The following is a 27,066-nucleotide window of genomic DNA, read 5'->3' on the forward strand; positions in this document are numbered from 1 at the left end:
CTTTATAGGCTTAAGTCACAAATAGCAGTGAAGATTGTATTACCCTTTGAATATGCTGCAAGCAATCCCATGTCAATGTCAGCCCTCTCTTCCAAGAAAGTAGAAACTCCAGTGAGTGCTCCTGATGAAGTACCCAGCAGAGTTGGAAAACCCAAAAAATATGTTTTTAACAATTCGTTTTTAGATCTAAATGATGGGATCGACAGAACGTGTAAGATGTTTCCAGGCCTTCCCCAACCACACGTGAAGTATTGCAGTTCCCGGTTGAGTTCAGGTTTTTTAACACTCAAGAAGCCACTGGGAAATGGATATTTTAGTGTCTGCTACAAAGTTTTGCACATTCTCGACCACTGCTATTGTGCACTTAAATTTTGATATGACCTCATACAACCCAAAAATGAGAACTTTGTGCGTGCCCATGCTGAGATTCAAGTCGATAATATATATCTTCAACCATGCCACAAACTGCTATTATGTTCCAGACAGGCTTTGGAAAACCTTTCAGGATTCAAACTGCAACACCGGCACCTCTGGACAGAGATCTCCATACATCGGCTACCATTGCAACGCTGAAACTTTTGGATGAAGTCTTATCTGCTAACCCAACGCTACAGCCCGCTGTGTTCACAAGCACAGTTAACTTCCCCGTGCTGATCCTAGTGCTCGACATACTTGTACGCTAATCCCGTTGCTCCACACCTTTGCCCCGCCACTCTAACTTCTCACCTTTCTGACAGCCCAACAAACTCCATTCCTCTCGTCCACGTTGCCGAACTGACACCAATCAACATTGCAACATAAATTCGCGTAGGTTGGTGTATCAAATTGTCGTGTCCCAGGTCAAAGGGCGGGGCATTAGTAACGTTGGCTGGATAAACTATACATGATTTGATACACCTTATTTAATATACAAGTGAGGGCTAAATTAACCTTACGGGCTTGATATACAGTCCGGGCAAAATTAACCTTACCTTACGGGCTTAATATATAGTCATGGCTAAATAACATTTCGGCTAAATTGATGTTGCGGGCTCAATAACATTAGCAAAGCCTGTGTAACATATAAATTAAATAAACTAATCAAATAAATTTAATTAATTTGATATATATATATATATATATATATATATATAACGCAACTATATAACACCATAAATAGTTGCAATAAAAAATATATAACAAAACTATATAATACATATAGTTAAGTAATTAAAATTAATTTAATTATTTAAATTAAAAAAAATAATATATAGGGGTCAATATCAAAAAAATTATGATTATATATATATATATATATATATCACTTAACAAAATAATTGACAAAAAGAAAAGAAAAAATTGTTATATATATATATATATATATAAATCCAAGCGAATATTACAGATTATACATGACGAGACGTTTGCCAGATTATATACATCAAGTTGACAGACACTAAGTGAAGAAAATTGACAACATTAAAGCTTTGAGGACAAAGTTTCTGAAGGAAGGGGCTATGTTATGAATATAATTCATAATAAGTAAATAAATAAAATAAATGTAAATATTAAATAATAAAATATTGATTATGTTAAATAGTCATTAAGTTAAGTGAAAAGCCATGTCTAAAAGACATGCCTAGTCACGAAATGACACCTGCTTAGGTATATATATGCGGGTCGTCGTTGTAACATTCATCACTTATACATTTTTATATAATAAATTATTATTACAAATACCTCTTGTGTATTTTTACATTTAAGTCAACAAGCTATCAGTGTTGATGCTTCATTTTCATTTATATAGCATGTAAGGGTGCTACAACAAATACCTACATATCATCAAAATCATTGCCCATATTGGGATCTTCGCGAAGTCAAGATTTTGTATTGGTGACGGGTATATTTTTAGTAGAATAAGATTGCTGGATTTGAGTGAGATCTAAAATTATACTTTTTGCATATGAAAACCAATGAGGTTGGAACCACTCTCAAACATTCTGAGTCATTTCATGGTAATGTTTAAAATTTAATTTAAAGTATGTCATTTTACTTTAAGAATTTAACATTACCATGAATTACAAAACAATACTAGGGCCATAGGCATATTCAATAAGGCTGACCTAGGGAAGAAATAGAAGTAGGCTAACCAAATGAGAAAGACAATAAAAATGGATTCTTTCAAGTTGGTCTGTGTGTGTACAGACTGCATGGAACCAGTATTGAACCGACCGGTTCCATGAATTGGCCGGTTCCATGAAATAGGAAATTCAGTACCGAACCAGCCGGTTCCATTACGGAGTTGGCCAGTTTGGTACTGAACCGATTGGTTCTGTTACAGAGCTAGCTGGTTTGGTACTGAACCAATCTATTCCAGTTTTGAAGCCCGAACCGAACCAATTTTGGGTCCATATCGGTCGGATCGACCGGTCTCGATAACATATCTCCAAGCTTGTAATTCTTCCTGTGTTATCTTCATGTATGAAGGATATTTAATAACAAATTTCAACAGTCATTTCAAGATTTCCATGGCGTTCTATATTGCTGTTGGACCTCTTTCATGATCTCTTCTAGTTGTGCTGCGCTCGTAATGCCATCATTCTATATGCTTGTCAAAAATGAATGTATCATTTTTTTCCAAGAAAAATATATCAGGGAAACCCCTGGACAATTCTGTTGAAATTTGGGGCAGCTTTGGGATGAGTTTCCCCAAGAGAAATCCAATTACCCCAAAAGAAGCCCAACTACCCCAAGTAGAAACCATCATGCCCCAAGGAAGAATTCAAGTTGGATAAAATAAATATTATTGTTGATGTGTTTGGCACTCCTCTCCTTATTATTTGTTGTGACAAATTTATTTGGGAAAGCAATCATCAAGGCACTTGGTAAATATTTTAAATAATATCAAGATCAAATGAAGAGGGCCTTTTCCCTAAGTTGGCCTCATTAAATGAAGGGTCACAATGGCTCAAAAGACACCCCTTGACTCCTCCATTGATTAGTATAAATTAGAGGCCTTGGAGCTCATTCAAACACATAGAGAGAAACTCATAAATGAAGAAAGATATCTAAGGTAGTTGTAGATGCCCTAGCTGAGTTGGAGGAGTCAAGCATTGGTCTTTTCTTGTGTTTTGGTCTGGCCAGGTTCAAGGAATTCATTGCCGAGTTTATGAGGTGATTTCTGGGGTTTGTTTTGGTGCATATCTCTATTTCATCTTCGCTGCATGTGTATGGTTTCTTAGAAAAGTGCCAAGCCTTAGGAGGCACCAATGTTACTTGGGAGCGGGAGCGGGAGCGGGAGCGGGAGCGGGAGCGACCATTTTCAGAAGCTCCCGATTTGGGAGCGAATCCGGGAGCGATTTTTTAAAAATATATATATTTTTATATTTTTTAATTTTTGATACATATATGTCAACAAAAACATGTAGAATAATGAAGTAGACATAAAAAACATAAAAAAACATAAATTGATCATTGAACCATATCACATCAATCATTTAGAAATTATAATCGTCATCAACCATGTCCACAAGTTAGTAAAATACATATTACAAGTGCAACATATTGAGTCTTATAAATCATGATTCATCAAATTCAATATTAAAGTTTCAACTTCAAGCTTTCAGAATTGAAAATTCAATAACATTTATCATCATTGATCACCAAAGTTGTACTTGTAAGCCAAGTTTAACCATTACAAGAAGTAATATCGAAGATATTTCTAAGTCCTAACTTCTAACTGTTAACATGATATTAAATGTTAAAAATTTATAAAATGAAACATGAATAATGAGATGAAATGAAACAACTTTAGTCTTTCACAAAGCATCATATTCATAATTCACAATCATTACCAATGAGTTATAATTGCCAAGGCCCAACTTCAAACTTCAAATTTTCATTGTCACAGTGATATAATGTTTACAAAAAAATATCATAATGTCATAATGATATGAAAGAGTCAAGAGTCAAGGACTCAAAACTCAACAGTTATGAAAACTAAAGTCTAATAGAAACTAAAAAAGACAAGTAAACTGTAAATCTACAAGTGGCCCTTGCCACGAGAGTCTCCAGGAGTATAAGCAGGTCGTGGTGGTCTTCTAGGAGTCTCCCGCACAGACCGACGACTAGAACTAGAACCTCCACGCGAGGGTGTCGATGGAGGTGGCGACAACAATGGAACAAGACTCGGGCCTCGAGCACTGCTACTGGATGGTGGAGGTGGAGGTGGCATGGCTGCTGCAGCTGCTTCATTTTCATCCCTTACAAGCTCCTCTTCTAGTTCTTCAATATGTACAATGCCATCCTCCAAATTGTCGTCCTCAGGGTGATTGTCCCAAATTTTATATGTGGGATCTTCATTAGCCCGATCACAGTAATGGCTCAACAACCTCAAGTTGTAGTGCACATAAACCAAGCTTTCTGCTCGGTTTTCGTTGAGTCTGTTTCTTTTCACATTATGTATATAACTGTAGGTGCTCCAACACCTCTCTACAGAAGAAGAATTTACAACGTGTGAAAGAACTTTTTTTGCCTATTTTGGCAAAAGTCCGTGGCCGCCATATGTTTCCCACCATGTGAGAGAATCAAATTTATCTTTGTCGTCCATTGCATGGAAGTTACCATACAAACTAGTGCCACTGAAGTATCTGCCTATTTCAAGGCGCACAACTGCACATTCCTCCCTGTCAGGCACCAACTTTTCTAATGCTTCCAGATATCCTTTAGTTACCTCTTCATCTAAATGGGGTTTGGTCCTAACCCCACCCCCTGCTGTAGGTTGGCCCAACCAAGATGTAGAGTAGTATTTTGGCGTAAGGATATACGCCAAGCAATGTAGTGGAAGGTTAAGCCTATTCCACCGTTCACACACACAATCATGAATCAGTTTGTACAAGTTGGGATCTTTATTATGAACAATGTCTTTTATTTCCCCCAACATGGTATCCATTTGCTCATACACCTCGCCAATCGCTGGTTTGTCTGTATCTGCAAACCGAATCATGTGATAAATTGGCTTGGTGAAATCCAATACCTGCCTCACAGTTGTCCAAAACTGCCCATCAAGAGTACCTCCTCCACCGTTTCAAAACCTGCCATGTCAGCTACATTTGTAGCCCTTTCCTTTAACACCTGCCAATGTGGACTTGATACCATGCTAGCTAATGCCTCTCTTACCTTCAAAAGGCGCCTGAAGGTGAGGTAATAGCTACCAAATCTAGTCCTCGCAATCTTCAGCAACTCCAATCTCGAGTGACTGCGGAAAAGGCCATGGGTATTGCTATGATTTGTAATAAATTTTATCATTTGTTTTCCTTTCTTGTACAAATCACCAATCCATTGGTATTCTTCATTTTTGTTTTTGACAATATCATGCAACAGAAGGTTCAATGTGTGAACCAAACATCCAGACCAAAATATGTTCGGGTATTTATCCTCAATAATCGCTCCCGCTGCCTTACAATTAGGAGCATTATCAGTGATGACTTGGATGACATTGTATGGGCCAATACGCTCAATTGTTTCAAGTAATGCTTCTGCAATGTTGATAGCGGTCTTGAACTTGTCTGAGTAATCATGTGCAGCTAGAAAGATGGGACCACTAACAGACACAGCAAGAACACTTATCAATGGCTTGCCTTTTACATTTGTCCATCCATCAGATACAATGGACACCCCATTGTCAGTCCAAGAACTTGTCATTTTATTCAAAGAATGTGATATTTTTGCTTTTTCATGATCAAGGCCAACAGTTCTTGCCTTGTCATACCCAGGGCTCTTGTATCCTTTAGGGGCATCATTTATGGCAGAAACCATTTCGTGCCAATAAGGTGAGCGTAGAACATTGAATGGTATCCCACATGCATAGAGGAACCTGTAAACTTTTGAATCCACATCATTCCTACACCCCTCATCAAGGAAATCTGATATGGTTCTACGCCTTAAAGATGATGACCCTGTGCCTCCATGTCCATATCCACTGCCTTGGGAGGATGCTGAAGGAGTTCTTTGTGATTGTGAGCTTGGTTCAAAGAAACCCCTTGATCTTTTTGTTCTGTATTGGGCATCCTCCTCTTCCTTTATGTATTTGGCTCTATCTGCTGTTGACACCGCTGCAGAAGTTTTGATTCCTATTTGTTTCTCTCCATCCCATGGCATTTTCCCGCAGAGGTGTCTTCTAGCACGGGTGTATGAGCCTGTGTAATCAGTGTTGCAATGGGGGCAATGAAATTTAGTGGCTCCACCCCCTCTCCCTGTTTCAACCCTGTGAACATATTTCCACAATGGAGTTTGGTCTTGTTTAGTTTTTTGAGGGTCATGTTCACCCTCCTCCACCTCCTCCTCACTGGGGTTTTCACCCATTTGACTTCCTTCGGCTTCTTCATCCACCTCTTCAGTTTGAGGCCCCCTCCGTTTCCTACTCTCCACCACCATAATAACCATAAAAGGGACCAGGAAGAGGAAAATGCCAATAAATATCCCCAGGTCCATGGTGTTTGATGTTTGTAGGGTTTTGAGTCTTGAATCTGCAAATTAATTTAGTTTATTGGGATTAATTCATTTAATTTATTAATATAATTTAAATACATGATTTTTAAATAGTTAAACTCAAACAACTAAATTAAATCAACTAAATTAACTACCTAACCAGCTAAACTAACTAGATTACTAAGTTACTTACCTCTGTAGGCTTGCTCCTCGCTTCTTGGCAGTTGCTCCTCGCTCCTCAGCACTTGCTCTTCGCTCCAATGCTCTTGCTCCAGCTCCAACTTGCTCAATGAAGTGATAATGAAAGTTTTTTTGGCCCATTGGCCTTATAAAACAAATTTTTTTTTCTAAATTTTTTATTTTTTTCGGGTCCGGCGGATTTTATTTATTTATTTATTTATTTTTTAATTTATTTATTTATTTATTCCGCCGAACCGCTCCCGGCCTGGCCTGATTCGCTCCCAGAGCGTTTTTTAATGCCCGGGAGCGATCACTCCCCGATCGCTCTCGGGCATTAAAAAACGCTCCGGGAGCGCGGGAGCGATCGCTCCCTGAGTCGCTCCCTAACAGACCAGGGAGCGTAAATTTTTTTATGGGAGCGCGCTCTCGAAAATCGCTCCCGGACTTTGGGAGCGCGCTCCCGCCCGGAGCGCGCTTCGGGAGAGGGTTCGAAGGGGGGAGGCGCTCCCCCACAACACTGGGAGACACTAACAAGCCTCAGTTGGATTGCTGTGTATGGTTGCAAGGTCTCAAGGTATGCACAAAGGAGACTGCGACCTAAAGAAGGTCTAATTAGACCTCTGTTTGGACGTGACTAGGAGAAGTACTAGTTGAGTTTGCAATGAGGAGTCTTGGGCTTATTTTGTGACAATATCCTTTGTATAAGGCCACAATGTAACTTGTGGTTTTGAAGGAGGGCCGAGCCCCTTTTAAGATGTTAGATGGTGGTCATGTGGCCTAAGGAAGAGCTGTTACAACAGTGTTAGATGGTGGTCATGTGGCCTAAGGAAGAGCTGTTACAACAGGGCAAGGTTTCTTGGATAATAGTGCAACAGATTAGGGTTTTATGGAAAGGATTGTTGCTAATTTGTGGCTGTACAGATGCCCTAAAAAGAGGGCCAAAAAGCTGAGGAAAGAAAGTGCACAGAACCGGACTGTCAAGGCTGCTAGAAGATGTGTTGGAGAGGTATGTTTGATTGTCTATCTTTTCTACATAAGGTTTAATAAGGTAATGTAGTAGGGTATGACTGGTTTTGGATAGTGCTCGGGGCAGCCTAAGAACAGTGGGTATGGATTTTTAGTTGCTGGTATGATGAGCCCTAGAATAGTGATATATGACAGTGACATATGGTAGTGTTACCTATTATGTAGGGTAGTGATATGTGATCTCTTAACGTAAATGTATGGCAGTGCTATTTGTACTTACGAAATGATGTGTGGGCGGAGTTTATTGTACTTATGACAATGATGTGTGGGCAAAGATTCTTGTACTTATGACAGTGATATTGTGCTCCTACTTGAGTCAGAGATCTAAGCACATATGACAGTGATATAGCCCTTATGGGTTCATTTAATTACAGGTTTTGTGGAGGGATTGTTAATACCTCCATGATATACTTGTTTATTGCCATCTTATGAGGATCCCGTATGATCCAAGGGTTGGCCCTAAGAGGCCTAATGTGATTGATATTGAAAGACTTCTATCTCATTATAATTGTACATTGTATCTCAGCTGAACATTTGTTGAATATCTAAAGAAGAAGAAGAATTGATTTTTGGGTTTAACCCCTTGTGGGGTTTTCCCCTGGTCTCAGACCTAAATCCTAGTGTCTCTATTGTGCATGCTTTTCTGATATTGTTCCTTACTGTTCCGCTACATTTTTGATGTTAATTTTTTCTTTATATAATTACTTGGATTTTTTTGCTCAAGTCCTTGGTTTTGAGGGTTGGAGTCATTTTGACTCTTGAGGTATCAAGAACTGAAGGTAGAGCTTGTAGTCAGGGAATAAAATTGGAATGCTTCACTGAATACGAGTATGTACTTGTTGTTGAAGTTTCTAAGTTTACTTAGCTAGAAACCCTCCATGCACTTTATCTGATTTATTCCTACCTAATTATTATTTTACTTAACAAGTTATTTACAATGTAAATACTGAAAATAAACACTAGTGCATGCTCAACATGTTATAGATCAACAACTAAAGGAAACAGAAACAATCACACCATATGACACCATTATTTTTGGACTAATGTCCTCGGAAAAACTCACCATTATTTTTGGACTAATGTCCTCGGAAAAACTCACCATTATTTTTGGACTAATGTCCTCGGAAAAACTCAATGTGGGAAAACCGATACAGCTATCTGAGGGTTTTCTTATTAAGCAATATCAAAGTACAATCTGGGTGTCGAAATTGGCCTACCCAACAAAGAATTTCCTTAGCGGTGATACCTCTCAGTTTCTAACAAATCTCCTGGATGAAACCCTAAATAAACCTTCCGGCAGCTACTCAGCACAAATCTGCACTAGAAACCCCAGCGTCAACCTCTTTGGACTGTGTCAGCCCCTCTTTGCCCAGAGCTGACCTTGCGTCACCCCGAATGGGTTTGCATCAGCCTTAGGAGGCATCAACCCTTTGGCCCTCTGCGTTAGCAACCCTGGCCTCTTTGAGGCTCTGCGCAGCGCCCGGCTACCTCTGCGTGAGCTCCGGCTGGCTCTGCGTCACTCTCCCCGGCTATTGCGTTGCTCTCCCGGCACTATCTCTGCCTCTTTGTCTCTCTGTACTCAATGCCCCTCAGCTGCAACTCCCGATCACTAATTCTATCTCTCTTAGCAAACCCCGCTCTAGAGAATAGAATGACTGATCACTCTGGTGTATTCTCAAAGTGACCCTCAAGCCTCCTCTTATACTTTTCCTGTTGACATATCAACGACCGAGATTAAGTCCCTAATCAATGGCTAAGATTAGATCTGGCTTGATCCATGTTTTTTGGACCATTTTAACACAGTTTCATATTAATTCCCATTAATATTTTATTTTCCCTAAGTTTAGACATAGGGACTCCATTAAAAATATTAATTATTTTAATATCTCCTGATCTATTTAGAATCTGCCCAAACCCATTTTGGGTATTGGAGATCTCATGTGCCCTAACCTCTCCACCAAATTTCGTGGCTAGAGCACATCCGATGCTACCCCAAATAGACACTTCCTCTTAGCGAGCACTGTGCTCTAGCAATACTCCTCACTGGGTATTACTCTGATCATCTGGCATCAGTACCTGTGCTGAGGCTAGGCCTTCCTGCTCAACATCCTCTGCACTGTTGCATCTTGTACTGCTGCCCATGACTCTGCTACTGTCATTGTTGCATCTGTATGACAACTCCCTCTGCATCCATATTGTTGCTAGTCCTTTCTCCCAGCATTGCATCCGCATTGCACCTCCTCTCATCATGCTGCGTCGTGCTGCCCACTGCTGCACTGCAACTCAGTTACTGATCTCCCAATTTGACCTCCTTGTTGGGTTAGAGACATCCACTGATGCTGAAGCTCCCTCTGCCGCTGACAAGTGCTCCCTCTCTGACCTCTGCGCTGCTGCAACAACTCCCTACATCTCGCACCGTTGCACACCAGTCTGTGCCATCTTACATTGGTGCAACACTCCTGTGCCTCTTGCACTGCTGCAGCCTGCTAGCCTTGCGCTGTCTTGGGACTCCTGCACTGTAGCTCTCTCTGCCGCTTCATCCGCATCCATCTCTATCCGACTCAGCCAGTCCTGCTACTCCTTTTCGGGGCTCTCGTAGCAAGGTCTAATCCAAGAGGCTGGGTACCTCGAGGATCCTGCCCCTCATCCCTTGTAGTCCGCCTGACTACAACTCAATGTCTCCCCACTTCCACTCAAGTGGTGCATGTGCACTTATGGCGCAGTCATCGTCTGTCAAAACTTCCTTCTCTGCCCGTGCTGGCGCTGCCTTAGTCTCGGAAGACTCTCCCTTACTCTTCTTCCTCGGACACTGGGTCGCATAATGACCCAACGCCCCATAGTGGAAGCTGTTATGAATATAATTCATAACAATTAAATAAATAAAATAAATATAAATATTAAATAATTAAATATTAATTAGGTTAAATAGTCATTAAGTTAGGTGAAAAGGCATGTTTAAAAGACATGCCCCTTCACGAAAGGTGACCTGCTGAGGTATAAAAGCGGGGCCTCATTGTAACATCTTATATCATCTTATACAATTTTATATATATTAATAAATTATTATTAAATACTTGTGTGTATTTTAACATATCAAATCTTCAAGCTATCAGTTTTCTCGCTTCAGCCATAGTTTTTATGCTACAATGGTATCAGAGCCATGACACACGATATAATCATGCGAGCCTTTGAACATAGTTCGCCGCACAATGTGCCATTACGTTCACATCTTGATTACGTTGAACAATTTAGTATTCAAGAAGCATTTCAGCATTTAGAAAGATCAATTGCAGAAGTTGAAGCATGTCGAAAGGAAAGTGATAACAAGGGAAATGATCTAGATGATGAATCCAATGAAGCTTATACAGATCAAGATGAGGATTCAGATAAGGATGATCTTGATGTGAATGAGGATGATCTAGAACAAGATAATGATTACGATGAAACTAATCTTGATTTGAATGATAGTGTTGCAGAAGATTCTCGAGCCAAAAATTCAGAAGAATGCCCCATGTGTCTGCTGGAAGACAGGATTGTAAAGTCGCTAAGCGTGGCTAACGTAGAGAGTGAGGCGCCAGAAACAATAACCTCAAATCTGACAATCTTTGCAAATTACTTGAGCCCAGATGGAGAAAGGTTTCCAGATCCCAAGCAAGGTCAGACTTTAGGGAATCACAAACAAAAGGTACCTAAAATGGTTAGTTCTCAGAACAGTCAAAGAAGTGTACAGTCCAGAAATGAAATCTTCTCATTTGAAGGAGGAAATACTGTTGGGCCAGGTGATGCTGTTGTTAATGTCTACATCAATCATGAAAAGAAGTTTGCTTTTGTGGAGATGCGCACAGTTGAAGAGGCCAGCAATGCAATAGCTCTTGATGGTATAATGTTTGAGGGCGTTTCTGGGAGAGTGAGGAGACCAAGTGATTACAATCCCTCATTGGCAGCAGCACTTGGCCCAAGCCAACCCAGTCCCCACCTAAATTTAGCTGCTGTTGGTCTCACACCAGGCTATGGCAGTGCTGTTGGAGGAGCTGAGGGACCTGATCGAATAATTGTTGGTGGCTTATCGTATTACTCCCCAGAAGCACATATAAGAGAACCGCTTGAATCCTTTGGGCCTCTTCGTGGTTTTGATCTCGTTAAAGATAGAGATACGGGTAATTCAAAAGGTTATGGCTTTTGTGTTTACCAGGATCCAGCTGTGACAGACATTGCATGTGCTGCCATGATACCTGGAACGATTGTCCTAGGTCAAAACACAGTAATGGCGTAGACAATGCTCGAAATGTTTCCTAATATGTTCCCCTTTGGGAATGACATATCAGCTTTTCACGAGGAGCATCACAATTTCATTAATAGGCAAAACGATCCTCCATCAAATCAAGATTCAATGGAAATTGAAATGAACAGCCAAGATCCTGACATCAGAGATGATTATAACAACGATGAGGAACCCGAAGATTTCAAAATAATATTCGACTCTAAAAAGGGCAACGTCCCCGTAGTCGGGAGTACAAAAAATTACGGAAGCTATGTATCAGTATCCAAACACGTTTTCTTCAAAATGCAGTCTTCCAGCGCCAACCCTAATGGCAATGGAGAACCCCGCCCAGGTGAAGGTGAATCACCAAACGTGCATGTTAGTGAGCCACACGTGTCTGTGCCTTTGAATGACAGTGGGTTGAATCGCCAGGCTGGGGGCGTTTTACCTCCCATGTCAGGAGAAAATCCAAATAAGAAAACACTGGTGTTAGACTTGGACGGAACTCTGGTTCATGCCGATTTTACACCAGCGCCAGGCGGCTATGATTTTACCCTATCTCTTGAGGGCTACGACGAACCCCTGTATGTGTCGAAAAGGCCTGGCGTGGACAAATTGTTGCAGGAATTAGGCAGCACAGGGTTGTATGAGATTGTCATCTTCACAGCAGGATTGGAATGCTATGCAAATGCTGTGGTCGACAAGATCTTGGATTTATTGCCTCCCTCGCAACACGCCATCACAAACACAAATATAATTCCCCGCACCCACCGCCTTGACAGACGCCACTGCAGCGATGTTGAAGGAGTCCCCGATGCAGTGAAGGACCTGTCTATTCTTGGACGGGATCTGAAAAACGTCAAAGATGTTGAGGGTCGGCAGTATGGGAATTACCTTGCCAAGCTTGTTGCACCTTCTCTTCCAAAAACCGAAGTGATGCAGCAAGCTTCAGAAGAAACTCGACAAACAACAACAACGAACAGGGAATGTTTTGTCGACATGAAATGTCATGTGGGCAGTGTCAAGTCATTGTGCCCACTATTTCGACAGAAGGCCACCGATCGTGCCACTATTCCAACAGCAACTGGAAGTCCGCGACCCAACAAAATAATTTTGAAACCTGAAAACTATCCGCCCAACCTGGTTTCAGAATTACTTTTTATGCTACAGTGGTTTCCCGGTCAAAGAAATCAAGATGGGGGTGTCCCTGTAGTACCCTATTCCTTCTTCAAGACCGACAGTGGCGACACGTCTACTCCGCAGCGTGGACGACCAAACCACTGTGCCTTCCGCAAAAAGCCGACATTGTTTCCAGTGGAACAAGCTCAAGTGGTGTCTGAGGTCAAAAACGATCGAACAACAGTCAAAGCCGTCAAACAGTGTTCGTAGCTGGATATCATCGCGAACGGAGTTGTTGTCAACAGATGTTACCGTATCGATAAGAAACGACGGTTGTGTCGGTATAATAAGAATGAAAAAAAAAACAAAAAAAAACATTATATAATTATAATTATATTATATATATAACTTATAATTATATAGTATATATATAATTTATAACTAAAAAAAATTATTATTATATTATAAAAAAAAGAAAAAAAGGAAAAAAGAAAAGAAAAGAAAAGAAATCGAAGTCAATAGTACTGATGAGCTACATGATGAAACAAATGGCCAGATTATATACATCAAAGAAAATCCATAGCGTTAAAGCTTTGAGGACAAAGCTTCTGAAGGGAAGGGCTATGTTATGAATATAATTCATAACAATTAAATAAATAAAATAAATATAAATATTAAATAATTAAGTATTAATTAGGTTAAATAGTCATTAAGTTAGGTGAAAAGGCATGTCTAAAAGACATGCCCCTTCACGAAAGGTCACCTGCTGAGGTATAAAAGTAGGGCCTCATTGTAACTTCTTATATCATCTTTTACAATTTTATATATATTAATAAATTATTATTAAATACCTGTGTGTATTTTAACATATCAAATCTTCAAGCTATCAGTTTTCTCGCTTCAACCATGGTTTTTATGCTACAGAAGCACTTGATCTTGGAGAGATCTTTCTTGTTCCGCTTTTCCTACTTTCCCTCAGATGCAAGGGCAACATATTCCTCCCTCCTGCTTGACTTTGATCCCCTTGTTGCCGCTACCCGTCTTCGACTGCCATCTGATCTCTTCCTGGCGAAGAGCCGCCCACATCTCGTCCCAAGGTGGGAGAGTCCCTCTGCCCAGTATACTCTAGACAAATACCTTCCAGTCTTCTGAGACAACATTCAGGGCTGTGCTCAGCATCAACTCCAGATCCGGTGTCGCTTCTATAGCAGTCAACTGATCTTGGATCTCATTCAGTCCTCTGAGGAAGGTGTCAATCGGTTCTTCCTTCTTCATCTGATACGACCTTAACTGATTCTCAAGTAGCATTCTTCTCTGCACATAAGTATGCTGGTACAATTTCTTGAGAGCCTCCCACATCTCAAATGTCGTTTCCTTCTCGGCTATGTGTGGTACTACATGATCCTTGACCCCGTCAAGGATGATGCTCTTGGCCCTCGCCATTGCCTCCTCGTACTTGTCATTATTATTGGGGTCGACTGTGACAACGATTACTTTCAAGGCGAAGTTTTTGAGACGATTTTTGTCAAGTACGGATAAGATTTTGGCTTTCCAGACTGCGAAGTTTGACGCTCCGTCTAGTCTATCCTGGTTTCTTACTCCGTGTAGTGCCATGATGCTCCTCTACTTCCCTCTTGGAAGTTCTTTGTTTGACTCCTCTGAGTCTCTACTTCCGTCTGGAAGTTCTCTTCTGGACTCCTTTTGAGAGCTGATTTCCCTCCTGGAAATCCTTTTGTCGCTGTCGAGATGCCCCCTACTCTGATCGTCTTGTGCGACTGCACCACTGCTCCGGGTTCCTCGACTAGAAACCCTCGGTAGCAGCTCTTCTTGGCCTTGCTCTGTCAGATACTGTTCTGACCACAGTACCTCACCAACTCCACTCTGCAATATTCCCATAGCCTTCTAAACCCCAACAACCTGAAGGTGAGAACTCTTAGGCTCTGCGCAATCTCGACACCAGCAACCCGGCCTCCTCAGCCAACTGCGTCAGCCCTCCCAGCTACTCCGTGGCTCTGCTTGAGGCTCCCTTTGCCTTCCTTAGCATCTGCACTGTCTCTTCTCGACTCACCCTTGATGATGTAGGCACTGTGTCACCCTTCCCTTGTTGCTGCTTTGCTAGAAACAACTTCTGTTACCTCGGGACAACTGTTTTCTGCTGCTATTGCTCCACTCTGCTGATGTCCTTAGTCCTCCTGTGATCTGCAATCACCCTCTGATACCATGTTGAAGTTTCTATTTGTACTTAGTTAGAAACCCTCCATGCACTTGATCTGATTTATTCCTACCTACTTGTTATTTTACTTAACAAGTTATTTACAATGTAAATACTAAAAATAAACACTGGTGCATGCTCAACATATTACAGATCGACAACTAAAGGAAACAGAAACAATCACACCATATGACACCATTATTTTTGGACTAATGTCCCCGGAAAAACCCAATGTGGGAAAACCGGTGCAACTATCTGAGGGTTTTATTATTAAGCAATATCAGAGTACAATTTGGGTGTCAAAATTGGCCTACCCAACAGGGAATTTCCTTAGCAGTAATACCACTCAGTTTCTGACAAATCTCCTGGCTGAAACCCCGAATAGTCCTTTCGGCAGCTACTCAACACCAATCTGCCCCAGAAACCCCAATGTCAACTTCTCTCTGGATTGCGTCAGCCCCTCTGCCCAGCGCTACCCCTGGGTCACCCCGGATGGGTTTGCGTTAGCCTTAGGAGGCCCTGCATCAGCAACGTTGGCCTCTCTAAGGCTCTGCGCAGCTCCCGGCTGCCTCTGCGTGGCGCTACATGAGCCCTGGTTGGCTCTGTGTTACTCTTCCCAGCTATTGCACTGTTCTCTCGACACTATCTTTGCCACTCTGTCTCTCTGTACTCAAATGTCCCTCAGCTGCATCTCCCGATCACCAATTCTATCTCTCTTAGCAAACCCCGCTTTAGAGAATAGAATGACTGATCACTGTGGTGTGTTCTCCAAGTGACCCTCAAGCCTCCTCTTATACTTTTCCTATTGACATATCAACGGTCGAGATTAAGTCCCTGATCAACGCCTAAGATTAGATCTGGCTTGATCCATGTCTTTTGGACCATTCTAACACAGTTTCATATTAATTCCCATTAATATTTTATTTTCCCTAAGTTTAGACTTAGGGACTCCATTAAACATATTAATTATTTTAATATCTCCTGAACTGTTTAGAATCTGCCCAAACCCTTTCTAGGTATTGGAGATCTCATGTGCCCCAACCTCTCCACCAAATTTCGTGGCTAGAGCACATCCGATGCTACCCCAAATCAACACTTGTACATTACAATTTAACATAATATGAGATGGTTCCCCTGTCCTACAACATCGAAGGCACGTGTTAATCTGTGTAGTGTTCTAGATCATTAGACTTAGATATAAGTTGTGTTGTGTAAGCCAAAATTCTAATAGGTTCTTTGATTGCTTCAATGTATAATATTTTTTATTTTTTACTTTTATCTTTCTCCATGTAACAAAGCACCCCACCCTCCAACCTGTAGGCAAGGGTAAGATATTCCATAGGTCTCAAGACCATACAACAACAAGGCTCAAAGTCATGAGATCAACATGTTGCTTGCGGGACTTGACCCTGGGTAGGGAGGATAACAACTGTTCCTCCCAAACATCTGAGATAATCCCAATTGACCGCTTTAATGTATAACCTGGAGGATGTGTCAGACAAATATGTATGCAATCTTTATTAATTTTGTTGCCCCAGGAATCATTAGTATGTGTTAGATGTCAGGAGAAAGTTAATGATGTACTAAAGTAGTCTTAGGATAAAGTCATAATAAGTAATTAATGTTGTAATAGTTCATAATTATATATGCAGTTTCTTAGGTAATCTAGAATGAAGTTCCTCCATATATGTGCACGTTATCTACGCGTCTTCATTAATTAAAAATACAATGATGTTTCTCATCTCACACACACACATACACACACACACACACATATATATAGATATATATCATCAGCAGAAGATGGTATGTTTCATAGTTTCCTCATGGAGCAAAATAGGAGAAATGCTTATTGATCTTGTAGCCATATATTTGTTTAAACTTTGATTTCCTCACTAATTGTATGTCGTAATAAAACAATTTTTTATGTATAACTCAAAAAACCGAATTACAAAACAAACTATACTATTAGAATTATGTTGTTGACTAAGTTTTGGAATATGTACAATATTTGTTCTGTTAAGGGTGTATCTTACAAGTTAGGAGTCAGGACCCTATTTCTATTTCATGCAGACTGCTTTTACACTTCCATGGATTTCAAGCTTATACCATGTATAGAAGTTAACATTTTTCAAGTGTTCAAGCTTATATTACTTCTATTGGTAGGTAATGCAACTTCATTCAGTCTAGAGCAAGATAAAGTCTAGGCTGCAAGTTATGGGTTTGAAAACGGTAGAATACAATCTGAGTCAGTGATTGACCTCTGTCATGTAATTGCTATGCTTAGTGTTTTTTGACACTATAAAATGCCGACCTTGCAAGACTTTTGTTAGATTTCTTGAACACAGATCAGAAATAAAATTAATTTCTTCAGATGTGAAAATTTATAACAAAAAATACTCTGGGTTTCTAATTTAGTTATGCACAGCAGAAATAAAACAGAAAACCAAACAGATAAAAAATTATTTGACAGAGTTTTTACCCTGGAAACCCCAAAGTCGGGAAAACCAGAAAACTTAGGCCCTTGATTCAGCTTCAAAAAATTGATTACAGCAACCCCTTTTCAGGAATTTTACAGCAGCAAATCACTCAGAAATTTCAGCACTTCAACCCAGCAAAATAATAGCTGTAGGGTCTGATGCAAATAGGCATGTATGGCCCAGCCAATCAGTGCACAATTCGGCCTTCTTCAGCCCAAATTGCCCAAATTGGCCTGATTTCTGCTTGATCAAATTGACCCGTACAGCCTGGTATCTTGGCCTCCGCAAGTCTTTTTGCTGCCCCTGAAATAGCCTCTCCGCTAATCCAAACTCTGCTGTGAATTCGTTCTCCTGTCATTGCTGAATCCCCAGCTCTCCTGCCAAATCAAACTGATCTCTCCAACATTCCGTTTTCCCTTTTTATATTTGTCTGACCTAATTCAGATGTGAGAGAAATTTGGTGGTTTACTGCATGTCATGGCACTTGATCAATGCAGAATCACCTTCCAAGCTACAGTTTCAACAACTTTGAGGTTTTGACTTATTGTGGATTAAATTTTAAACATCAATATTTGTTTATTGTTAATGGAAGAATTTTTACAGATTATGAATGTTATCAATGAATACTAGCTATATAAATATGGATTCTTCCAAACCAAGAACCATAAGAATCTTTGCTATAATGTGTAGTTCACTGTCTTCATGATTTGCAGAAGCACATGTGTACTTATCTTGCACTTGTTAATGCATACAGGCATCAAAGATGAGAGACGCATTTGAAGCTAACAGGCATGTGGTAAGATTTGCATTAAATTGAATATGTCTGTACCTCTATATTTACAGGATGCGTTACTATCAGTTACTATCTTATTAAGGTCTAATATATGTCTTGACAGCTATATTGATTAGGTTTGATTATTATGTTTTCTTTCTTGAAATGTAGCTCACTGATTTTGACTTGAGAAGAGGAACTTTTAGATGAAAGTGAATGCTTGCTAAGAATTAACCTATCCGAAGAATATCACAGAAAATATGAGAAGTGTGGTTCGTCCTTGTTGAGCAAAAGATTAAGGATGATTGTGCATAACGTGATATGATTATTTCCTTATAGAAGATAATTTTTATGTACATTACATATATTTGGATATAAAGAAATAACTCCTAAAAAGTACCATAGTATGCCTTATCCTCTAATTGACTTAATTAACCATATGTGCTTTACTTACTAAGTTTTCTTATTACACTAACTTTATCCATTTACCAGTAACATTGCTCATTATAGTCATCATCTCCCCCAAATGATCAATTTGTATATGGCAGAGGATCATGGGCCAATGGTTTTCCTCTTTTTGCCCTGACAAACACAATGGTAGGCCATGTTGGAGACCTAATCCTCTAAGGATTAAGGCGTGGAAGTTGGGCAGTCAAAGGGAGTCCAAGAGATGTTGGAAGATGAATCCAACTGTCACAAGAATGTATTATAAATGTACATCTATGTTAATAGTAAAAGCAATTCACTGTTTTATCATTCATCTCTCTTCACATTCCATGTGCGTCTAACATGGTATCAGAGCAAAGGTTCTCCATTTCTGTCTTGCTTTGTAACTCCTTTGCATCAGTTTTGCCACTGTTATGACTCTACCATCCGCTCATCATTTAATTTGTCACTCTATTGCTACTCTATCAAGTCTCCTTCATCTTTGCCTCTTCGTTTTGCTGTTTGCAACCTTTGCTCCATCTGCCCATCATTCTCTTCGTCCGAGAAACTGTCCATTGGTATGCATTGTGCACGTTGGTTGGAATCTTTTGCTTGAGACCTGCATAGACCCTCCTTCAGATGCAAGGGGACGATGTGACAAGAGTCGCAAGGAGAAGTATGATGTTGAACATTGTATTGAGGCGTTATTCAATCCTAAAATTAGATTCCCTCCAAACCTGTAGCATCGAGACACCACTTTTGTAGAAACGAATCTACTCCATCTCTGTCTCAACTTCCACTCAGATTTGCACTAAAACGCTCAGTGGTGAACCCTGCGTTACAAATCTTAAGAAAGAAGGCGGCTTCCTTTGGTGTGGTCACTGTAACACCACATAATTGCTGGACAAAGTATCAGAGGCTGCCAGGTCTGGGCATTTTTCCATAGCCTGTGAGCTCTGTAGTCTGCATTTTTTATTTGTCAGGTTTCTTTATTTCCCCGATTTCGACTGTTACACATTAGTCTAAGAAACTGCTCATTCTGCGTGATTGTTGTGCAAGAATCTCCTCTAATTTGCTTGTTGTTGCAAAATCCACTAAAAATATGCAAGCTCAGGATGGTTGTTCAACATATGTGTCAACTGAGAATATTGCTCCAATTGCAATGTCACCTCCTTGAGTAAAAACAAATTTGGTTGTTTGTCAACCTAAGGAATTGACTGTGCAAGGTCGATTTCTTGAAATCACTATCAAGGCTGCAGCAAAAGAATTGATTCTTTTACGGAGATTTTCGCAGAGCATTGGAACAATTTCCATTGTCAAACGCTGCCTTCCCTTTTTTTATCTCGATTTGGTATGAATAGTGCTCCTCCAAAAAAACTGGTCCAATAAAAGTTGCATAAACTATATTTCCAAGAGGTCTCATTTTATTCTGAAGAAGAAAAATCACATCTTCACCTTTTAAGATACATAACGTTGAAGGTTCTAAGTTTACTTAGTTTAGAACTCTGTTTTAAAAACTGGCCGGCTCGGAACCGACTCGGCCGAGCTGGTCCGAGCCAGGGCTTGAATTTGTGACTCGGCCTTGGATTCGGTTCGGTCGGCCGGGTTAATACCGAGCCGGTCGAGTTAGTGACAGCGGCCCACAGAAACTGGAAAACTGTGATTTAATTTTTTTTTTTTGGGACTCCAAACTGGTTTATAGTTTGCCTATTTGGTCGTTGGGGTCCATTCCCCTTTCCTAAACCCTATTTAACCCACTCAACCCCTCTCATACTCTCACAACCATCTCATGCATTTGAGTGAGAATTTCAGTGAGAGTTTGTGAGGAGTTGTTGAGTTTGTTTTTGGAGCAGCAGTGAGGAGTCTTGGGCAAGCATTGTAGCTGGAGTGAGGAACTTCTTGGGCAAGCATTGTAGCTGGAGTGAGGAGATTTTTTGGCAGCCATTTGGAGCAGCATTGAGGAGTTGGTTTCTTGGAGCAAGCTTGACGAGGTAGTTTGTGTTTGGAGGTATTTTTTTTTTCACTTGTAAAAATCTGTTTTTGCTTATTAAATTTTATGTGCAAATCTAGAAATCCTAAAGAGTGTTTTTTGTGAAAGAAATGAACATTGACTCAATGTTTTTTTTTTGTTTTCATTTTCAGATTGTTTGCTTTCATTTCCAAGTAAAAAAATGGCACCTAGAGTGAAAGATGATGCTTGGGCATATGTTGAAATGGTTGATAGTCAAATGCATTGCAAATTTTGCCATAGGAAAATTAAGAAAGGTCTTGGGGGCACTAATAGGCTGAAACAACACTTGGTGGGGATTAGAGGCCAAATTACTCCATTTACCTCACCAGAAATTGGGGAGATTAGGAAGGATTTCTTAGCTAGCTTTGAGAAGTTTAAAGAAGAATAAGGCTAGGCAAAAAGAGTTAGAGGCTGAAATTGGGAGGAAGAGGAATATTCAAAAAAAGCTGGCTACCAACCCCCATTTTGATTTGAGGGTTCTTCCTCTATCCCTTGTATTGATGCATCCAACCCCTTCTGATATGTTCCTCCCTCTTTTGAGTCTATTCAAGAAAAGGGAAAGGGTAAAATGAAAAAAGGGTGATATGAATATCAAAAGTTATTTCACTCTCTCCTCTCCATCAGATGCACATGGTCCTCGACCTAGTAGAAGTCATTTGCAACCCACTTTAGATGACCATTGGAAGAAAGAATTGAGGGAGACTGCTTGTGACTACATAGCTAGATGGTGGTATGATGCTGATATCCCCTTCAATGCTTCCCGTTGACCATATTATGAGCCTATGTTTGATGCCATACATGCTGTTGGAAAAGGCTTCAAAGGCCCTACTATGCATGAGTTATGGGGGTATCGTTTACAGAAAGGAATTTCCTCCATTAATGAGTATTTGAAAGATTTCAAGGACTCATGGGCAAGAACAGGATACCATCATGTCAGATGGATGGATTGATCAAAGAAACCGTACCCTCATAAACTTTCCTATCTTCTTCCTTCAGGGAACCATGTTTCTAAAATCAGCTGATGCATCTGATAAGGTAAAAGATGGACAATTGTTGTTTCAGCTATTGGATGAGGTTGTTATGGAGGTGGGGGTGGCTTATGTTGTTCAAGTCATCACATATAATGCCTCTAACTATGTTCTTGCTGGTAAACTATTAGAGGAAAAGCACAAAACCATCTTTTGGACCCCATGTGCTGCACATTGCATAAACCTCATGCTTGAGGATATTGGCAAATTAGATTGGTCAAAAACATTGTAGATCATGCCAAAAGCATAACAAAATTTATTTGCAATCATTCATGGATTTTGAGCTTGATGAGGAAACACACTAGATTTTCTACTCATTTTTTGACATTGCAATCTATGCTTTCACAGCATAGAAACTTGTAAAAGATTTTTTCCAGTGAAAAATGGAATCAAAGCTAGTCGTCTCACAAACTGGAAGGCAAAGAATTGAAAAAGAAAGTTAATGAAGAAATGTTTTGGAGAAAGGCAACAAAGATTGTGAAGCTCGCTGAGCCACTAGTTAAGGTGTTGCAGTTGGTGGATGGGGAAAGATTGGCTATGGGCTTCATTTATGAGGCTATGGATCAAGCAAAGGAGCAAATAAAGAGGGCATACAAGGATAAAGTGGCTAAGTATGGGCCCATTTGGGCAATCATTGATGAAAGATGAAACAATCAATTCCATCGCCCTATACATGCAGTTGGGTATTTTTTGAACCCACGGTATTATTATAAAGCCAAGGCGACAAAAGCTTTGAAGGGGGAGGTTAGAGATGGATTGATTGACTGCATTGATCGCATGATCCCTTTGGAGTGTGATCAATTGGAGATACATCGACAGACCACAACCTTCAGCAATGCCTCAAGTACCTTTGGGAAGAACCTAGCAAAGATTGCAAGGGAAGTAGATGAGCTAGGTAAACAAAGATTTCAATTTTAAAATTTTTAATACTTATTTCGTTAAATCGTTTAAACTTTATACTTTATAATTTGAAAGTTGGATATAATTTGTAATTTTGTTGAGCTAACTCATTAGACTCCTATGTTTTTTGCAGCACAATGGTGGGAGGTTTTTGGTAGCCATTGTCCTGAATTGCAGAGGTTTGCAATTTGTATTTTGAGTCAAACTTGCAGTGCTACTGGGTGTGAGCGCAATTGGTCTGTATTTGAGAGGATTCACACAAAGAAGAGAAACCGTTTGGATAAAAAACGGTTAAATGATCTAGTCTACGTCCAATACAACCTCCGACTCAGACGCAACCAATTGCTGAGCAAAAGACCTGATTCAAACCACATTGTGTTGGAAGACATTGATCCAACATCAGATTGGGTGGTGGAGAGTCATCCACCAGAGTTTGATTTTGATGAGTATCTTGATTTGGATTTACAGGTGGAGGCAACACTCGAACATAATGTTCAGTTGAATGCAGATCCTGATCCACTTGTACCAACCTCGGGCCAACCCCAAGTCCTCCAGTTATAGGCACTTCTTTTGTGGAGCCACGACAGAAACGCATATCTCGTCTATCTCAGCTTGCAGCTGCTGCACAGCCTGCTAGTGCTACCACTTCTACAGTTGCAGTTGGAGATGATGATGATGAGGAGCCATGGGGCCCCCTGTGTGACTCTGATCCAGAGGTCGATCCAGATGATCTTGGCTCCTCTAGTAGTAGCTAGTGACGCCACTAGCCAGTAGTACTGGTCACAGTTTACTTTTGTTGTAGAGGCCATTTCTAGCCTCCTTGGTTATGTGTTTTTGTTTTGATCTCTATATCATCATCATGTATGTATTAGACAGTGCATTGGGTGCCATTTTGATATAATGGATATATACATGAGCCTGCTTTGATCATATGTTGTCTTCTATCTATATTCTAATGCTGTGTGTTTGGAAACATGAATGAAAATCTTTAAAACTATGTTTTTTTATTAAAAAAAAATTATGTAATGTATTTTTTACAACGAGCGAGTGATTGAAATCGAGCTGGCCGAGTCAAGTTGGTGTCGGAGTCGGAGTCGAAGTCGACCCTCAGCCGAGTTGGTGTCGGAGTTGGAGTTTTAAAACATTGGTTTAGAAACCCTTCATGCACTTTTTCTGATTTATTCCTACTTACTTGTTATTTTTCTTTAACAAGTTATTTACAAAGTAAATACTGAAAATAAACACCAGTGCATGCTCAACATATTGTAGATCAACAACTAAAAGAAACAAGAACAAACACACCACATGACACCATTATTTTTGGACCAATGTCCCCGGAAAAAACCAATGCGGGAAAACCGGTGCAACTATCTAAGGGTTTTCTTATTAAGCAATATCAGAGTACAATCTGGGTGCCGAAACTGGCCTACCCAACAGAGAATTTCCTTAGCAGCTATACCTCGTAGTTTGAGTGAAATCTCCTGGCTGAAACCCCGAAAAATTCTTTCGGCAGCTCCTCAGAACAAAACTGCTCTGCAACCCCAGCGTTTGCCCAACCTGGACCGCGTCAGCCCCTCTCTGTCTCACGTTGGTCCTGCGTCAGCCTTTCTTGGCTTGCGTCAGCCCCAAGAGGCCATGCGTCAACTTTCTAGGCCTTTGCGTTAGACATGCTAGCCTCTCTGGTGCTCTGCGCAACACTAGGTTGCCTCTGCGTGGCCTTGCGTGAGCCCTTGCTGGCTTTGCATCACTCTCCTTGTCTGTTGACCTGCTCTCCCGGCATAATCTCTGCCTTCTCTGTTTCTCTGTACTCAATGCCCTTCAGTTGCTCTCCCGATCACTGATTCTATCTCTCTTAGCAAACCTCGCTCTAGAGAATAGAATGACTGATCACTCTGGTGTGTTCTCCAAGTGACCCTCAAGCCTCCTCTTATACTTTTCCTGTTGACATCTCAACGATCGAGATTAAGTCCCTAATCAATGGCTAATATTAGATCTGGCTTGATCCATGTCTTTTGGACCATTCTAATATGGATTCATATTAATACATTAATAATTTATTTTCCCTAAGTTTAGACTTAAGGACTCCATAAAAAATATTAATTATTTTAATATCTCCTAATTTGTTTAGAATCTACCCAAACCCTTTCTGGGTATTGGAGATCTCATGTGCCCCAACCTCTCCACCAAATTTCGTGGCTGGAGCACATTCGACGCTACCCCAAATCAACACATAATTTCTCTTCTGTGGCTAACGATACTATGAACCAGGCCTTATACCTAAATTGAATGACACGAGCTCTATTTAGAGATTTGAAATGGTTCGAAAATTGTGTTGATTGACCAGAAAAACTGCAACCTGCGTTCAATCCCGACTTTTGCACCTATGTTGAATCAATTATTTGGTCGAATGAATGTATTGCATGCGTTGAACATAATCCCATTAAAGGTATACATCGTAGTGGAACCTACTAAAAGCTGATGGAGCCTTGTGACCACAAACCTGCATGTCTGAGGTAATTGTCATTCTCACCAGTTATTCTCGCTAGAGACCTGTCTTCCAAGACTAGATGATAGACAACACAATTTTAACGGTGAGCATGAAGTTGTGAATGTTAGTGTGGTTGAAAATGTGGGTATGCCATCTGGTGGATTACGAGTTTATAATCTTTGTGCGTACTTAAATATGTTGGATAACGTGTAATTTGAATATGTTGGATAACATGTAACTTGGATATAGCCACTGGAAAAAGTTGTTTCATCTTATTTTCAGACCTTGGAGGAAGACATGAAATGTCCTGAAGAATGGTAGTATGGAAATTACAATAAACATATGCTGCTGTACTACTAATAAGGAAGCAGTGACATAAATTATTGGCCTGTGCATGTGGTATATTTGCGTAAGACTTTGTGTTGTTGGTAACATTATTTTGAATTCGAAGGAGCCTTCAACCAGTAATGGGATTATCCTTCTCTTTAGTGGATTTCCCTCTTATTATTGATCACATTTAATTTTGAAGAATATTGCATTGCTAACTATGTGCTTTTACTTGTGCATTTTTTGCTGACTCCAGTTGTTTGAATAATGGCGAAAATTCAATGATTATTAGAGTTACTAAGCACTCTAATGCTATCTGTTGTTGAAGACACAATTAAAATCAACAAGGGCACTTTGGCTAATATTAAATTATGTCTACAAAATGCACAAGACAAATACTGAATATTTGCAGTTAGAATCTTAGTTCCAACGAGATGATTTAAAACATAAGTGTTGTCATTTTGAATTGGTTTTTGTTTAGAAGAACCCTTTATTTGAGATCGAGACAGACTCCCATCAGCAACAACAATATGAAGTTGATTAAGATCTAGTGCCCAATGAAGGAGCAGATTTGCATGCTCTGGTTCCACTTCCCAAGCCCATCATCAGACCTTGGGAAGAGCTTGTGGGCAACAAGCACATGGCAGGTCTTGTCGGCAACAAGCACATAACAAGTCTTGGATATGACAAGGTGTCCTCTCATTCTCCAGACTATTCCAAGTTCATTCAATTTCAAAGTGTTGAGTTTTTTCATGGCGGTTCACCTTCACTTGTTCTAGATTCTGCTCCTCCACATTCGTGGCCAAAAGTTGTTAAATGGAAACATTGTGACTGAGTTGGCCATATGAAAGATCACTGTTTTGATCTTCATCCATGTGAGCACTGTCATAAAACCACTCATTCTTCAAACAAATGCTTCAGAAACAAGCCTCCTGCAAGAAAAAAGATTGATCTTGGATGGATTTCTTCTTGGCAATGGGCTTCAACAACCAAAAAGATATTTCAATCATATGTCGGAATTTCTTCAAGAGTATTGAAAAATCTTGCAGTTGAGTTTTCTCCATCATCTCACCTTGTATCCAACAACGGGGGAAGTGATGGTCATTTACAAGCTTCAAAGTCACATCAAGCGAGCCTGAGCCACAACCTGCCATACCAAATTCAGAGTTGTAGCCAGAGACAAAGATGCCCCTAAGCATGCCTTTGGTTTGTGGTCAACCTTAAACCATCTATGTGGGGTTGAGACCTCCCTTTTCAGGGTGAGCTTTCTCCTCTTCAAAGAATTGGGGACACTTCCTCTAGCAGAAGACTTCAGTGTCTTGCCAGTTTTGGAAGAGTTTCAGGAATTGCATTAAGCATTCTAGAGTT

General features: G+C 40.2%; 1 protein-coding gene across 1 annotated transcript in view; it reads left to right on the forward strand.

The window, feature by feature from the left end:
- Positions 1–27,066, forward strand: part of CIB22 (LYR family of Fe/S cluster biogenesis protein) — a 164,002-nt gene that overhangs the window by 55,065 nt on the left and 81,871 nt on the right. Inside the window, exon 2 of the mRNA XM_089449464.1 lies at positions 18,501–18,542. Within this exon, the coding sequence (XP_089305590.1) occupies positions 18,501–18,542 (42 nt within the window). The remainder of the gene's footprint in view (positions 1–18,500; positions 18,543–27,066) is intronic.

The sequence above is a fragment of the Pinus tabuliformis genome, chromosome X (assembly GCF_031772625.1).
Source record: "Pinus tabuliformis cultivar Carrire ecotype Pingquan chromosome X, CPIR1, whole genome shotgun sequence".
Lineage (NCBI taxonomy): Eukaryota > Viridiplantae > Streptophyta > Pinopsida > Pinales > Pinaceae > Pinus > Pinus tabuliformis.